Source organism: Aegilops tauschii, chromosome 6, assembly GCF_002575655.3.
Source record: "Aegilops tauschii subsp. strangulata cultivar AL8/78 chromosome 6, Aet v6.0, whole genome shotgun sequence".
NCBI lineage: Eukaryota > Viridiplantae > Streptophyta > Magnoliopsida > Poales > Poaceae > Aegilops > Aegilops tauschii.
The window spans coordinates 156,517,992-156,535,264 of record NC_053040.3 but is presented as its reverse complement, the minus strand read 5'-3'; the positions used below and the strand labels follow the sequence as shown (position 1 = coordinate 156,535,264).

The 17,273-nt window shown below is 50.3% G+C and overlaps 2 protein-coding genes across 3 annotated transcripts; both read left to right on the top strand.

Moving 5' to 3' along the window:
- Window positions 1-956: 956 nt before the first annotated feature.
- On the top strand, window positions 957-7,621 carry LOC109750019 (zinc finger CCCH domain-containing protein 14-like). Its single transcript, XM_045229810.2, has 5 exons — window positions 957-1,234; window positions 3,424-3,864; window positions 4,112-4,230; window positions 4,293-4,353; window positions 6,816-7,621. Exons 1-5 carry the CDS (start codon window positions 1,089-1,091, stop codon window positions 7,480-7,482), a joined length of 1,434 nt encoding a protein of 477 aa, XP_045085745.2. The 5' UTR covers window positions 957-1,088; the 3' UTR covers window positions 7,483-7,621.
- Window positions 7,618-9,568, top strand: LOC109749972 (zinc finger CCCH domain-containing protein 52-like). Of its 2 annotated transcripts, none has more exons than XM_040392261.3 (4): window positions 7,618-8,299; window positions 8,383-8,609; window positions 8,724-8,784; window positions 8,854-9,568. In XM_040392261.3, the coding sequence occupies exons 1-4, from the start codon at window positions 8,253-8,255 to the stop codon at window positions 9,443-9,445; spliced, it is 927 nt and encodes a 308-aa protein (XP_040248195.1). In that variant the 5' UTR covers window positions 7,618-8,252; the 3' UTR covers window positions 9,446-9,568. The 2 variants fall into 2 exon arrangements, with proteins under 2 accessions (XP_040248195.1, XP_020164499.2); XM_020308910.4 differs by having other exon boundaries at window positions 8,721-8,784.
- Window positions 9,569-17,273: the final 7,705 nt, after the last annotated feature.

The window sequence follows — 17,273 nt, the reverse complement described above, 5'->3', positions numbered from 1 at the left end:
TTAAGTTGCAGGGTCGCAACACTGACCAACAGCACGATTCCCGGCTCGGGCTCAACGTTTGTGCTCTGCTCTCACATTAATAAGCCTGGGGAGAAGATCCGCACGAACGAACGCTCGTGCAGCTCCTGTGGAAGTTGAAGAAGCTCCGCTGCATCTCGCGCGTGCATCGGCTGGCTGAACCAGTTGCGCCAGCCAATCGTCGCTATGGATCAAAGTCACAAGCGACGCCTCGTTCCTGGGTGCATTTTAATACAGTAAGCTCCCTAGCATAGGAGGGGCGCCGCCGGCCGTACGTCCACTTGCCTCCCTCCTCCCCGGCCGTACTAGGCTGAGTTCCCGCCGCCGGCGAGATGAGCTCGGCCTCGGCGCCTCGTGATGATGCCGCTATTCCTCCCTCCGTAGCCACGACGAGGTACGCTCGTTCATACAGCGACCGCCGTCTGTCAATTGATTCATCTGACCGGCCGATCGTTGCAAGGGAGGAGGAGAGGAACGACGTCATCGCGAGGCGGACGAAGAGGATGACGTACTCGAGGGGGCTCCTGCTCGCCGTCGGCAGCTTGGAGGCATGCAAGCTGCTGCCCGCCCACGCCGACTTGGCCAAGCACCCCGATGATGCCGCACTGTGGGTTCCTGGAGGTGCTCCTGGAGGCATAGGGGATCCGGAATTGCCTCGGCGAAACCGAGGTGAGCGAGCCGAGTGAGTGCAGACGAAACTGGCTTGCTCGTTTCCTCTCCAGATTTTCCATTCTGCGATGCGTATACTGAACTTGGAACCGCATGATCGATTGTTTTGGTGTACAGTGCCGGAGGCGTTTGAAGCAGGCGCGGGAAGCAAATCCAAGCCATGCGTCAGGTTCTTCAGGTAATCCCTTTCTGGGACAACGCCAACATGACCCGAGTACTGTATTTTCTTTTTATTTTGATCCATTGTACATATACCTTAATTAGTGAAAGATTGAAAATTACCACAGAACAACTGTTCTACGGTTTTGGGGTAAAGAAAAACATGATCTGATTACCTTCGGCATCATTGCAGTTCTGATTACTTTCTTGTTCCGTTAGTTCAGGTTCAGTTACTTATCAGCATGGTGTTTCTCATCGTGCACGTGCAGTACCGCAGGTTGCCGCTTTGGTTCCAACTGCCACTTCATCCACGACATCCCGGGCGGCTCCCAGGCCGTCGCAGAAACGAGCATCCCGAGTGGCCCAGCTCCAGCTCCAAAAATAACAGGTATGCGATTAGTTAATCAACAGCTTGTTAACATGGCGCGCATAATTAATTTGATTCAACAGAATCGGAGTCATTTCAAACAGGTGTAGGAAGCAAATTGAAGCCATGCACCAAAATTTCCAGGTTATAGTCCAACCTAAAATGAACTCCACCTGGTAACATTTATTATGCATACCTGTTATTTCGTTAAAACTTTACTTTTATCTGTGAAACAATGCTTGTTGCTAACAAATCATTTAAGCAAGATTGTGCAAAAGGTTCTCTCTAATCCAAGCTTAAGAGCATCTCCAATAGATGATCTAGATGCAAAGATAACTAACTTTTGCATCTCAGAGGCCCCAAAACCCACCTCCAACAGATGATGTAGATGCAAAAAAAATTACATCTCAGCCTCTCGGAGATGTAAAATACAACACCTCATGATGTTAATTTGTATCTCCACCTTCAGTAGATGTAAAAACGGTGCTTGCCAACCGCCAACCGCCCTTCATTTCCTTTCCCTACTTTCTCTCTCTGCTCGCCGCACAGCCGCCGCCGCCCGCCCGTGCCACCTCCGTCCGCTAAACACCTCCGCCGTTGCTCCGCCGCTCCGCTTCGAATCGCTGCCATGATTCACGCCGGCGCCGCCCCACTTCTGCCGTCGCCGCAACCACCACACGATCGCCAAGCACCCGCCCAGTCACCACCGCATCGCCGCTTCGCCCGAACGCCGCGGATCAAACATATTTTCCGCCGCTCCACCGTCGCCGCCCGGTTCGTCCCTGCCGCCGTCGTCACAGCCACCACACGACTACCAAGCACCCGCCCAGTCACCACCGCATCGCCGCTCCGCCCGAACGCCGCGAATCAAACATATTTTCCGCCACTCCACCGTCGCCGCCTGGTTCGTCCCTGCCGCCGTCGCTGCAGCCACCACTCGACCACCAAGCACCTGCCCAACCACCACCCAACCGCCAAGCACCCGCCCAGCCACCACCGCACCGCCGCTCTGCCCGCACACTGCGAATCGACCATATTTTTTGCCGCTCACCACCGCCGCCATTTCCGCCGTCACCGCCAAGCCACCGCCTAGCCCCTACACCCTGCCGCCGTCGCACAGCTTTTGCCCCGCGGCCGCCACACCGATTTGAACGCCGCATTTCGGCCGTCGCCGCTCAGCCGCCCCAATTCTAGTTTTTACATCTCCATTTGCATCATCTATTGGAGTTGCTCTTTTACATCACCAATTTCCATCATCTGTTGGAGTTGTCTCTTTTTTGGAGATGTAAAATGCACTTTTTGGAGATGTAAATTTTTACATCTCCAAATTTGCATCTTCTATTGGAGATGCTTTAAGAACTTCCACTGGAGTAAAAATTGGAATGTGCATGGGTTGTCCAAAATCGCTTCTGAATATGTGAGAGTGCAAGAACAGTATAAGGATATGTGACTGCTGTTCAGACGAACAACCAGCCAGTAATATCATGATACAGCCTCTTATCGAATTGAGAAAAACGAAGATTGAATATATGAGTTGGACACCTGAAATTCTGCCACATATATCCTTTTTGATATATACTATTTATTCTAACATTTGGTACATGCATGAATAGTTTTACTGTATGGTTTAAATTATATGTCCATCAACAGTTTCTTGTTGAGTCACTGAAGCATCACAAGCTTGTGATACTTAATCATGAGGGAGTAACAAAATTTGAACTTATGATCCATAAGAGAGCCTTCCTGAAATAGACGTTCAACAAACATCAGTATTTAAGTACTTTGATGAAACTGACAATGTTGACTAGGAACTGTTCATTTTTTCTTTTGCCGAAACACACATGAATAGTTTCTTGTCCTCCAAACTGCCTGTGATTTGTGTGATGCAGAATGAGCCAATACCAAGAAATGATTATTATCAACAAATATAAAAAAATGTAGATTAGGTCCATTCTATATCAGAACATCAGTCACTCTAGAACTTTTCTTCTGTGCATTTGGATTGTAGTCCACAATGTCTCCTGTGTTCAGCAAAGTTTGCCCTAGAATGTTTATTGTTCTTCAGATGTTATCAACACTTGTAATCATATTCATGAGCCTTTTGGCTTATGAATTCATATGTCTGAGTCTTCCTAGTCAATATCAGTTGCGCTTAAATGAACTTTTTTTCTAATTAAATTACTTACCCACATATTATTCTCACTGTGCAGTACCTCTGGTTGCCCCTTTGGCGAGGGTTGCCATTTCCTCCATTACTTCCCCGGTGGCCACCAGGCTGTTGCAAAGATGAGCAACCTGGGTGGCCAAGCATTTGCACACCCCCAAGGAAGAATGCCCACAGGATCTGCTGTTCCAGATGGCCACCCTACACCAACTGTCAAGACTAAATTGTGCAACAAGTATAACACTGCAGAGGGATGCAAATGGGGCGACAAGTGCCACTTTGCACATGGTGAGAGGGAGCTCGGCAAGCACACATTCATCAACAACTCCATGCCACCCCATATGGGACCAAGGCCCACCGGCCACTTTCCTCACCGTATACTGTACTATCGTAACCGCGTGATGACCGATAGTTTTGGTGTAACAGTGCCGGAGGCGTTTGAAGCAGGCGCAGAAAGCAAATCCAAGCCATGCGTCAGGTTCTTCAGGTAATCCCTTTCTGGGACAGCGTCAACATGATCTGAGTACCGTATTTTCTTTTATTTTGATCCTTTGTAGTACATATTACCTTAATCAATGAAAAATTGAAAATTACCGCAGAACGATTGCTCTACGGTTTTGGGGTAAAGAAAATTATGATCTCATTACTTTCGGCATCAATGCAGTTCAGATTACTTTCTTCTTCCGTTAGTTCAGGTTCAATTACTTATCCGCATGTTGTTTCCTGTCGTGCAGTACCGCAGGCTGCCGCTTTGGTTCCAACTGCCACTTCATCCACGACATCCCGGGCGGCTCTCAGGCCGTCGCAGAAACGAGCATCCCAAGTGGCCCAGCTCCAGCTCCAAAAATAGCAGGTGTGTGATTAGTTAATCAACAGCTTATTGACATGGCGCGCATAATTAATTTGATTCAACAGAATCGGAGTCATTTCAAACCGGTGTAGGAAGCAAATTGAAGCCATGCACCAAATTTTTCAGGTTATAGTCCAACTTAAAATGAACTCCACCTGGTAACATTTATTATGCATATCTGTTATTTCGTTAAAACTTTACTTTTACCTGTGAAAGAATGCTTGCTGCTAACAAATCATTTAAGCAAGATTGTGCAACAGGTTCTCTCTAATCCATGCTTAAAAGCATCTCCAAATGATCTAGATGCAAAGATAACTAACTTTTGCATCTCCGAGGCCCCAAAATCCACCTCCAACAGATGATGTAGATGGAAAAAAATTACATCTTCGCTTCTCGGAGATGTAAAATACAACACCTCACGATGTAAATTTGTATCTCCACCTCCAGTAGATGTAAAAACGGTGGCCGCGCGCCAACCTCCAATCGACCTTCATTTCCTTTCCCTTCTTCCTCTCTCCGCCCGCTGCACAGTCGCTGCCGCCCCGATTCACTCGCAGCATTGCCGCCGCCGCCCGCCCGCGCCACCTTCGACCGTCAACCACCCCTCCGCCGCTCATCCGCCGCCCCGATAAGCCACCCCCGCCGTCTGGTTTCCGCCGTCGCCGCAGCCACCACCTGACCGTCAAGCACCCGCCCAGCTACCACCGCATCGCCGCTCTGCTTGCACGCCGCAAATCAGATGTATTTTCCGCCGCTCCACCGCCGCCGCCCGGTTCGTCCCCGCCGCAGTCGCCACAGCCACCACCTGACCGCCAAGTACCCGCCCAGCCTCCACCACATCGCCGCTCCGCCCGCACGCCACGAATCTGACGTATTTTCCGCCGCTTCATTGCCGCCGCCTGGTTCGTCCCCGCCGCCATCGCCGCAGCCACTACCCGACCGCCAAGCACCTGCCCAGCCACCGCCGCATCGCCGCTCTGCCCGCACGCCGTGAATCGGACGTATTTTTCGTCGCTCCACCGCTGCCGCCCGGTTCGTCCCCGCCGCTGTCGCCGCAACCACCACCCGGCTGCCAAGCACCCGGCCAGCCACCACCGCATCACCGCTCCGCCCGCACGCCGCGAGTCTGACGTATTTTCCGCCGCTCCACCGCCGCCGCCCGGTTTGTCCCGGCCACCGTCGCCGCAGCCATCACCCGACCACCAAGCACCCGCCTAACCACCACCCAACCGCCAAGCACCTGCCCAGCCACCACCGCACTGCCGCTCCGCCCGCACGCTGCGAATCGACCGCATTTTTCGCCGCTTCACAGCCGCTGTTTCCGCCGTCACCGCCGCTCATCCGCTATCTCCAAGCCACCGCCTAGCTCCTACACCCACCGCTGCTCCGTCGCACAGCTTTTGCCCCGTGGCCGCCGCCCCGATTCAAACGCCGCGTTTCGCGACAATTCTAGTTTTTACATCTCCATTTGCATCATCCATTGGAGTTGCACTTTTACATCACCAATTTCCATCATCTGTTGGAGTTTTCTCTTTTTTAGAGATGTAAAATGTTTCTTTTGGAGATGAATCTTTTTACATCTTCTGTTTTACATCTCCAAATTTGCTCTAAGAACTTCGACCGGAGTAAAAATTGGAATGTGCATGGGTTGTGCAAAATCGCTTCTGAATATGTGAGAGTGCAAGAACAGTATAAGGATATGTAACTGCTTTCAGATGAACAACCAGCCAGTAATATCATGCATGGTTTTCGAGTCGTGACTCATCTGAGTCGCTTTGGGGTAGCGACTCGGAAAAAGTCGAGCCTGCAGTTGCGACTAGTCGCGACTCGCGACTCGAGTCAACGCTAAGTTGAGTCGACATTTTTTTGCGACTAGTCGCGTGACTCTAAAACCATGATATAGAAACAAAGATCGAATATATGAGTTGGACACCTGAAATTCTGCCACATATATCGTTCTTGATATATACTATTTATTCTAACATTTCGTACATGCATGAATAGTTTTACTGTATGGTTTAAAATTATATGTCCATCAACAGTTTCTTGTTGAGTCACTGAAGCATCACAAGCTTGTGATACTTAATCATAAGGGAGTAACAAAATTTGAACTTATGATCCATAAGAGAGCTTTCCTGAAATAGACGTTCAACAAACATCAGTATTTAAGTACTTTGACGAAACTGACAATGTTGACTATGGAACTCTTCATTTTTTTTCTTTTGCTGAAACACACATGAATAGTTTCTTGTCCTCCAAACTGCCTGTGATTTTGTGATGCAGAATGAGCCAACACAAAGGAATGATTATTATCTATAAACATTCGAAATGTAGATTAGTTCACTGTAATATCAGAACATCAGTCATTGTAGAACTTTTCTTCTGTCCATTTGGATTGTACTCCACAATGTCTCCTGTGTTCGGCAAAGTTTGCCCTAGAATGTTTATTGCTCTTCAGATGCTATCAACACCTACCCTTGTGGCTTATGAACTCTCATGTCTGAATCCTCCTAGTCAATATCAGTTGTGCTTAAATGAATTGTCTTGCTAATTAAGTTACTTACCCACATCTTATTCTCATTGTGCAGTACCTCTGGTTGCCCCTTTGGCGAGGGTTGCCATTTCCTCCATTACTTTCCCGGTGGCCACCAGGCTGTTGCAAAGATGAGCAACCTGGGTGGCCAAGCATTTGCACATCCCCAAGGAAGAATGCCTGCAGGATCTGCAGTTCCAGATGGCCCCCTTACACCAACTGTCAAGACTAAATTGTGCAACAAGTACAACACTGCTGAGGGATGCAAATGGGGTGACAAGTGCCACTTTGCACATGGTGAGAGGGAGCTCGGCAAGCACATGTTCATCAACAAGTCCATGCCACCCCATATGGGACCAAGGCCCACCGGCCACTTTGGACCTCCGGCAATGCCCAGCCCTGCCATGACCATCCCAGCAGGCTTCGGGGCTTCTTCCACAGCCAAGGTCAGTGTCGATGCGTCCCTCGCAGGAGGCATCATCGGGCGGGGTAGAGTCAACACAAAGCAGATATCCCGAGTCACCGGGGCCAAGCTGGCCATCCGGGACCACGAATCAAACGAAGCCTTGAAAAACATTGAGCTCGAGGGCACGTTTGATCAGATCAACAACGCCAGCGCCATGCTCAGGGAGTTGTTCTTCAGGATCAGCGGTGGCGCCAACGCCCCTCTGCCGAGTGAGAACCTGGCCGGAGGATCTCACCGCGCCGGCGGCGGTGGGTAGGGAAGCAACTTCAAGACCAAGCTGTGCGACAACTTCACGAAAGGGTCGTGCACATTTGGCGTCAGATGCCACTTTGCCCATGGCGAAAATGAGCTGCTCAAATCGGCTGCCGCATGAGGTTGATCTGCCCACCCATTAGTCAGTGTAACTGTGAACCCTTGAGGGCTGAAGATTTATTCTCTGACTGTCCTTGGGATAATGCCATCGGTTTTATGGATTTCATATCTGTCATGACTTCTATAAGCCTTTTGTGGTTTTATTAGTAGAAAGCTCGACATGTTTCGTTTCCAAAAGTCGGCATCTGAACTTTCATGTTGAAACCTGAACTTGGAACTTGATATACTCCAAGCCGGCCTCTGAACTTTCATGTTGAAACCTGAACCTCCCAGTGACGTTGCCGAGGCCTGGGGAGACATGTTAAGCTGCAGAGTCGCAACACTGACCAGCAACACGATGTACTACTTGGTCTGCGTTCTCAACGTTTGTGCTCTGCTCGCACATTAATAAGCCTGGGGAGTTGAAGAAGCTCTGCTACGTCTCGCGCATGCAGCGGTCGAACCAGTTGCACCAGCCAATCGTCGCCATGGATCAACGTCACAATCGACGCCTCGTTCCTAGCCTGGGCGCATTAATCAATCGCTTCAATTACCAGTAACGCTCCCCAGCATGGCAGCATAGGAGGGGCGTCGCCGGCCGTACGTCCACTGGCCTCCCCCACCCCGGATTATTTACATAGCTCGGCCAGGCTGAAAATTTCCGGCGCCGGCGAGATGAGCTCGTCCTCGGCGCCTCGTGATGACGCCACTATGCAGCCGAGGTACGCTCGTTCGTACAGCGACCGTCTTGCGGTTAATTCTTTCTCGACTTATGCGATTAATTTGACCGGACGATCGTTGCAAGGGAGGAGGAGGAGAGGGATGCCGTCATCGCGAGGCGGACGGAGAGGATGGCGTACTCGAGGGAGCTCCTGCTCGCCGTCGGCAGCTTGGAGGCATGCAAGCTGCTGCCCGCCGACGCCGACTTGGCCAAGCACCCCGATGACGCCGCACTGTGGGTTCCTTCCCAAACTCTGGCTGGAGGTGCTCCTGGAGGCCTAGGGGATCCGGAATTGCCTCGGCGAAACCGAGGTGAGCCAGCCGAGTGAGTCCAGACGAAACAGGCCTGGTCGTTTCCTCTCCAGATTTTCCATTCTACTGTCGTATGAACGTGGAACCGCATGATCGATTGTTTTGGTGTAGCAGAGCCGGAGGAGTTTCAAGCAGGCGCAGGAAGCAAGTCCAAGCCATGCGTCAGGTTCTTCAGGTAACCACCAGCTCCCCTGATTTCGGCATCAATACAGATCTGATCACTTTCTTGTCCCTCATCGTGCAGCACCGCAGGTTGCCGCTTTGGTTCCAACTGCCACTTCATCCACGACATCCCGGCCGGCTCCCATGCCGTCGCAGAAACGAGCATCCCGAGTGGTCCAGCTCCGGCTCCAGCACAAGACGAGGAGGAGCTTGTCAGGCTCAATCCAACGCCGCCACCCCTGGTCATGGACAAACCAAGGCCCACCGGCGACCATGCACTCAGAGCACCGACGCCGCCCAACGCAGCTCCGGCGATGTCCAAGATCACCGTGGACGCGTCCCTCGCGGGCGCTGTCATCGGGCGGGGCGGAGCGACCATCAGGGAGATATCCCGGGCCAGCGGCGCCAGGCTGCGCATCCGCGACCACGAGCGGGACGCCGGCTTGAAGAACGTGGAGCTGGAGGGCACGCCCGATCAGATCAGGCACGCCAGCGCTATGGTCTGGGAGCATCTCCCGGTGCTCGGCGGAGGGCGATATAACGGCGTCAAGACCAGGCTGTGCGCGCACTTTGCCAGAGGATCCTGCACGTATGGCGACGGCTGCCGCTTTGCCCACAGCGAGAGCGAGCTACGCAGGCCGGCTCCTGCTCCTCGAGATCCGTGTGGTTGGTAGCGGTCCATCGACCGCTGGATGAGACCAGTGTAACTCTAAACTTTTTTTTTTAGAAAAGGAAGTGTAACTCTAAACTTGGGATTATGCCGTCGATTTTATGGATTTTGTACTGCACCTTAGTCACTCATGACTTTTATGAGGCTCTTCTGTTTTCAGTACTGTGGTTCATTTATCTGAGTGACCGGCAGTTTAGCGGCCCTGTCACCATCTACCTAGGCCGTAGCGGCTTGAGAGAGGCCTCTACTTTTTTCTCTCGAAAAGAACAAATACCCTCGGCCTCTCTATCTCATGGTGCACACACTCATTTTATTAAAAATAGTGAGAGGTCCAAAACATGGTCTCAAATAATCTGACAAAACTCTAAAAAAGTTGTCGCAACAGGCGAAAATAGGGTAAGATGACTAGACACCTATCCTATTGTTGGTCCGCCATCCAAACCGGTTCTAAGTATCCCGTGCGATCATTTTTCATCGGTTGCATCCAACATCCATAAACTTCATATGCTTCGCATGGTTAAGTAACGACCACATACGGATCCATGTCAATGCCTTGAAGATACTGCAAAAAAAAAGATGATTGTTTGTCTTTTAAAGACGACGTCATTGTGGCAATTTCAAATGGTCCAAAATAATGTACACATTCCTACTTGAATATGTGTCATCTTAGACTCTACCCTATTTAATTATGCCCTAAATAAATTTGATAAAGTGGTGGGGGAGACACATTGAAGGACGCATGAATGGTCCACCACAGTAACCTAGGTAATGGATGTTGGAGAAACATAGGTTGTATTGATTCATCCTGATCACAGAAGTCACACCGTTTACTACCAACCCAACTACTCTTTGCTAAGTTACTCTTTGTCAAAATTACTCTCTTATGCACAAACCACATAAATACTTTAATTTTTAACGGCATCTTGATTTTTCCAAATGTGAAGCGACCTTGGGATAGGCGTGGTGAGAGGCCTCTACTAAGAGCGTCTACATCATGGCGCCCCAAATCCACCTCAAACGTCCGGGCGGATGACACGGTCATGAAAATGCGATCTAGACGGGCTCCTCAAATGCCTGGGCTGACCGGCACCCCTCATATCCAGCCCAAATATGGCATGAATATGGGGCGCCTGGGCGCGTCCGCCACGTCGGACTGACGATGGGGCCTAACGCGGAGTCGCCCGGAAACCCGGCGGTCCGACGGGCGTCTCCTTTGGTGGAGGGTGTGAACGCCGCCCGGGGGCAACTCCGGCTATTTAAGCCGGCCGACGTCCCCCAACTCTAGCCCATCCACCTCCTTCTCCGCGCGGCCAGCCCAAACTCATCCACCTCCTCTCTCCCGCTCTTCCCACGCTCTCTAGCTTTGCCATGGTCCGACAAAAGATAACCGTGTACTCTATGCTCACGCCGGAGCGCCGATACCAGATCGACCGGGGCGAGCGCGTCGCCCACATCGCTGCTGGGCTGCCTCCGGACTCGCCGGAGCCGGAGGAGGAGGGAGAGGAGCAGTAGCCGGCTCCAATGGAGGTGGCGGATTACGAGGCGAAGCAGGAGCTGTTACCGGCTCCGGGCTTCAACATGGAGGACGCGGAGCAGGAGTTCGCGGCCGGCCAAGCGGCCGAGATGGCGAAGCAGCAGGCCATTCTGGAGTTCATCAAGGATGAGGCCTATGTGGAGGCCAACCGACAGTTCATCCGACAGGAACGGGCGGCGACCGGCACGCTCTTCGACGAGGTCGAGACGGAGATGGATGCGGAGGCCGACGCAAGAGCCGGAGCTGCGGCTGCTGTCCATGTACTCGGAGCTGGGCACCGAGATAGTGGACATCTCCGACGCAGACTAGGGTACTTGATCTACGTAGTATGTGAATTTTATGTTTTGCATGTTTTTTTTATGAATGTAAGATTTCTAGTATGGGGTATTTGGATGTGGATGAGCAAATTTAAGGACTGACAGGTCATTACCTGTGGATGTGTCTGAATGTGTCCGCGGGCGTTTTAGGGTCCGGTTTTGCCGATTCCGACTGTAGATGCTGAATTTGCATGCAGCGGCTGAAGCAGTTTCACCAGCCAATCGTGGCGGTGGATCAACGTCACAAGCGACGCTTCACATTGGCGATCGAGCATGCATGCGCCGGGACTTCTCCCCAGTCAATTACTCCCCAGGCTTAGGTCCACTGGCCTCCCGCTGCCATCGACATGAGCTCGGCGCCTCGTGACGATGCCACTATTCCTACCCCCGTCGCCATGACCAGGTAGGCACGCGCGCTGGTTCATGCCGCGACCGTCAGGAAGCGCGGGCCATCAATCGGGGCACGCATGGTTAGTTCCTTCCTTACACTGATCTGATTAATCTGACCGGCCGATGGATGCCAGGGAGGAGGAGGGGCGGGCGAAGAGGATCACGTACTTGAGGGAGCTGCTGCTCGCCGTCGGCGGCTCGGAGGCCTGCAAGGCGCTGCCCGCCGGCTTCCACCTGCTGCTGTCCAACGACCCGAGCACCGTGACACTCTGGGCGTCGGGAGCGGCGAGGGGTTGCGATTGCTCGTCTCGCGCGGAGGCTCGGGGCGCCCGCCCGGCTGGAAGAGCATGCGAGGCTGGCCACGGGGTTTTGCCTCGGCGAGCCCGAGGTGAGTCGATTGGATATGGAGTCCAGCCCACAGAAACCGGCTACAGATCCATCTTCGTTTCTGCCACGTCATATTGATCGACTTGGTGCACTTGATGATGACTGATCGATTGATTTGGTGTAACAGAGCCGGAGTCATTCCTGACGGGCGTAGGGAGTAAATCCAAGCCATGGCCATGCACACGATTCTTCAGGTAATTACTCCATTATTTTGTTTAACATAATGCCTAGATTCAGGACATTGTGCTAGTTCCATGCCGCCCGCCATGACAGTTTAGTTCTTTTTGTAATAGTTGTACATTAATTTGTGTATGAAAAAATAACACATGTTTTGAGACACTTTTTGTTAATCCAAAGAACTCGAGCGTTGAAGCAAGTGACTTGGAAAAAGGAATATGGTATCAGTCGAGTGAGACTTCGCGAAGTCTCAGTCGGCTGACGTCGTCGCATGCAGATTAAGCCCGTTAAGTAGCTCTGTTTCTGCTGGGTTGAAACGGCTTAGCACCTGGGCTTATTTCGTTTTCCCCCTGTTTGTTTGTTTGTTACTTTGGGCTGGGCTTCTCACTTTGTTTGTCGTGGTTGAGGCTGGACCAACAAGCTGCTACTGTTGTATGTGCTTTCTGCTGGGTTTTTGCTGTTTGTCAGGCCTGTTGTACCTGTGTCCCCATCCCTAGACGCATCAATCCGGCTGAATGTTTTGCTTCTAAACTCAGGGAGGATGTTTGCAACAAAATTGTGCAGACCTAAATTGTAAAACGTTCTTAGGTGCGTACATTCTCCTAAGACGCAATCTCAACAAAATACAAAATCCCTCCCATGCTCACAAATCACTGAATGACTAGACATGGGGACTAGACGCAACATATTCCAGTTAGCGAATTCAGCCAGGGGACAAGACGCAAAACATATTCCAGTTTGCGTGAATTCAGCGAGGGGACTACAAAACTGCTAAATTCTGCTATATACTAGCAGTTCTGGTGCCATCATTTACTTGTGAATCACAGATATATCTTGTTCAAAACATAAGTACAGATAAAAACATGTTCAAGTACACAAACTCTGAATTTTCAGGCAACAGATAAAAAACAAGCAGCAAACTGCAAAAACATGCATACATATCTGTCCATGATTCGTGTCCCCGCTCTCTAAATTGATTAGTTGCCGTTGTATCTGAGCAGCTCCCACATGTTAAGTTCAGAAAAAACACAAACAAACAGAATGCCTTCTGACAGTGAACAGAATTAGACTGACGCTCTCATAGAGCACATAATAAAATTCAGACATAGTCCTACTAAGTTCCCCATCCTGCTCACCGGGCGTGGCGCTGGCCGGGGTGCCGCCGGAGAACGATGGAGAAGACGGCCACGCTGCCCCTGACACCTTCTCGTCGGGCAGCTGTTGGGATTCGTAGCATAATTTTAAAATTTTCCTACGCTCACCAAGATGCATCTATGGAGTCTACTAGCAACGAGGGGAAATGAGTGCATCTACATACCCTTGTAGACCGCGAGCGGAAGCGTTCCAATGAACGTGGATGACGGAGTCGTCCTCGCCGTGATCCAAATCACCGATGACCGAGTGCCGAACTGACGGCACCTCCGCGTTCAACACACGTACGGTGCAGCGACGTCTCCTCCTTCTTGATCCAGCAAGGGGGGAGGAGAGGTTGATGGAGATCCAACAGCACGACGGCGTGGTGGTGGATGTAGCGGGTCTCCGGCAGGGCTTCGCCGAGCTTCTGCGAGAGAGAGAGAGGTGTTGCAGGGGAGGAGGGAGGCGCCCAAGGCTGTAGGTTGCTGCCCTCCCTCCCCCCCACTATTTATAGGACCCCTGGGGGGGGCGCCAGCCCTTGGGAGATCAGATCTCCAAGGGGGGCGGCGGCCAAGTGGGGGGGGGGGGAAGGGGTGCCTTGCCCCCCAAGGCAAGGGGGAAGCTCCCCCCTAGGGTTCCCAACCCTAGGTGCATGGGGGGAGGCCCAAGGGGGGCGCCCCAGCCCACTAAGGGCTGGTTCCCTTCCACTTTCAGCCCACGGGGCCCTCCGGGATAGGTGGCCCCACCCGGTGGACCCCCGGGACCCTTCCGGTGGTCCCGGTACAATACCGGTAACCCCCGAAACTTTCCCGGTGGCCGAAACTTGACTTCCTATATATAATTCTTCACCTCTGGACCATTCCGGAACCTCTCGTGATGTCCGGGATCTCATCCGGGACTCCGAACAACTTTCGGGTTTCCGCATACATATATCTCTACAACCCTAGCGTCACCGGACCTTAAGTGTGTAGACCCTACGGGTTCGGGAGACATGCAGACATGACCGAGACGCCTCTCCGGTCAATAACCAACAGCGGGATCTGGATACCCATGTTGGCTCCCACATGTTCCACGATGATCTCATTGGATGAACCACGGTGTCGAGGATTCAATCAATCCGTATGCAATTCCCTTTGTCAATCGGTATGTTACTTGCCCGAGATTCGATCGTCGGTATCCCAATACCTTGTTCAATCTTGTTACCGGCAAGTCTCTTTACTCGTACCGCAATGCATGATCCCGTTACTAACGCCTTAGTCACATTGAGCTCATTATGATGATGCATTACCGAGTGGGCCCAGAGATACCTCTCCGTCACACGGAGTGACAAATCCCAGTCTCGATCCGTGCCAACCCAACAGACACTTTCGGAGATACCCGTAGTGCACCTTTATAGTCACCCAGTTACGTTGTGACGTTTGGCACACCCAAAGCACTCCTACGGTATCCGGGAGTTGCACGATCTCATGGTCTAAGGAAAAGATACTTGACATTGGAAAAGCTCTAGCAAACGAAACTACACGATCTTTTATGCTATGCTTAGGATTGGGTCTTGTCCATCACATCATTCTCCTAATGATGTGATCCCGTTATCAATGACATCCAATGTCCATAGTCAGGAAACCATGACTATCTGTTGATCAACGAGCTAGTCAACTAGAGGCTTACTAGGGACAGGTTGTGGTCTATGTATTCACACATGTATTACGATTTGCGGACAATACAATTATAGCATGAATAATAGACAATTACCATGAACAAAGAAATATAATAATAACCATTTATTATTGCCTCTAGGGCATATTTCCAACAGTCTCCCACTTGCACTAGAGTCAATAATCTAGTTCACATCACCATGTGATTAACACTCACTGGTCACATCACCATGTGACCAACATCTAAAGAGTTTACTAGAGTCAACAATCTAGTTCACATCACTATGTGATTATCACTCAATGTGTTCTGGTTTGGTCATGTTATGCTTGTGAGAGAGGTTATTAGTCAACGGGTCTGAACCTTTCAGAACCGTGTGCTTTACGAATATCTATGTCATCTTGTGGATGCTACCACGCGCTATTTGGAGCCATTTCAAATAATTGCTCTACTATACGAATCCGGTTTACTACTCAGAGTCATCCGGATTAGTGTCAAAGTTCGCATCGACGTAACCCTTTACGACGAACTCCTTTCCACCTCCATAATCGAGAAAATTCCTTAATCCACTAGGTACTAAGGATAAGTTCGACCGCTGTCATGAGATCCTTTCCCGGATCACCATTGTACCCTCTTGACCAACTCATGGCAAGGCACACTACATGTGCGGTACACAGCATAGCATACTATAGAGCCTATGTCTAAAGCATAGGGGACGACCTTCGTCCTTTCTCTATCTTCCGCTGTGGTCAGGTCTTGAGTCTCACTCAATACTCACACCTTGTAACACAACCAAGAACTACTTCTTTGCTGATCTATTTTGAACTCTTTCAAAATCATGTCAAGGTGTGCTGTCTTTTTGAAAGTATCATCAGGCGTCTTGATCTATCTCTATGGATCTTGATGCCCAATATGTAAGCAGCTTTATCCAGGTCTTCCTTTGAAAAACTCCTTTCAAACAACCCTTTATGCTTTCCAGAAATTTTACATCATTTCGGATCAACAATATGTCATTCACATATACTTATCAGAAATGTTGTAGCGCTCCCACTCACTTTATTGTAAATACAAGTTTCTAACAAACTTTATATAAACCCAAAAACTTTGATCACCCAATCAAAGCGTATATTCTGACTCCGAGATGCTTGCTCTAATCCATGGAAGGATCGCTGGAGCTAGCATACCTTTTAGCATCCTTAGGATCGACAAAACCTTTCTGATTGTATCACATACAACCTTTCCTTACGAAAACTGGTAAGGAAACTTGTTTTGACATCCATTTGCCAGATTTCATAAATGTAGCTAATGCTAACATGATTCCGACGGACCTAAGCATCGCTACGGATGAGAAAAACTCATCGTAGTCAACTCCTTGAACTTGTGAAAATACTCTTTGCCACAAGTCGAGCTTCATAGACGGTAACATTACCGTCCATGTCCGTCTTCTTCTTAAAGATCCATTTATCTCAATGGCTTGCCGATCATCGGGCAAGTTCACCAAAGTCCATGCTTTGTTCTGATACATGGATTCTATCTCGGATTTCATGGCCTCGAGCCATTCGTCGGAATATGGGCCCACCATCGCTTCTCCATAGCTCGTAGGTTCATAGTTGTCTAGCAACATGACTTCCAAGGCAGGATCACGCATTACTCTGAAGTAGTGCGCATCTTCGTCGTCCTATGAGGTTTGGTAGTGACTTGATCCGAAGTTTCATGATCACCATCATAAGCTTCCACTTGAATTGGTGTAGGTGCCACAGGAACAACTTCCTGTGCCCTGCTACATACTAGTTGACGCGACGGTTCAATAACCTTATCAAGTCTCCACCATCCTCCCACTCAATTCTTTCGAGAGAAACTTTTCCTCGAGAAAGGACTCGTTTCTAGAAGCAATTACTTTTGCTTCCAGATCTGAAATAGGAGGTATACCCAACTGTTTTTGGGTATTCTATGAAGATGCATTTATCCGCTTTGGGTTCGAGCTTATCAGCCTGAAACTTTTCCACATAAGCATCGCAGCCCCAAACTTTTAAGAAACGACAACTTAGGTTTCTATAAACGGTGTCGTCTCAACGGAATTGCATGGTGCCCCTTTTAAAGTGAATGCGGTTGTCTCTAATGCCTAACCCATAAATGATAGTGGTAATTTGATAAGAAACATCATGGTATGCACCATATCCAATAGGGTGCAGTTATGATGTTCGGACACACCATCACACTATGGTGTTCCAGGCGGTATT

Excerpts from the sequence above, each read along its gene's own strand:
- LOC109750019 (XM_045229810.2), top strand. The coding sequence starts at position 1,089 with ATGGTGTTTCTCATCGTGCACGTGCAGTACCGCAGGTTGCCGCTTTGG. Across the intron at positions 4,231-4,292 it reads TCCAGCTCCAAAAATAGCAG|AATCGGAGTCATTTCAAACC; the intron begins GTGTGTGATTAG and ends TTGATTCAACAG. Across the intron at positions 4,354-6,815 it reads CCATGCACCAAATTTTTCAG|TACCTCTGGTTGCCCCTTTG; the intron begins GTTATAGTCCAA and ends CTCATTGTGCAG.
- LOC109749972 (XM_020308910.4), top strand. The coding sequence starts at position 8,253 with ATGAGCTCGTCCTCGGCGCCTCGTGATGACGCCACTATGCAGCCGAG. Across the intron at positions 8,300-8,382 it reads GACGCCACTATGCAGCCGAG|GGAGGAGGAGGAGAGGGATG; the intron begins GTACGCTCGTTC and ends GATCGTTGCAAG. Across the intron at positions 8,610-8,720 it reads ATTGCCTCGGCGAAACCGAG|CAGAGCCGGAGGAGTTTCAA; the intron begins GTGAGCCAGCCG and ends GTTTTGGTGTAG.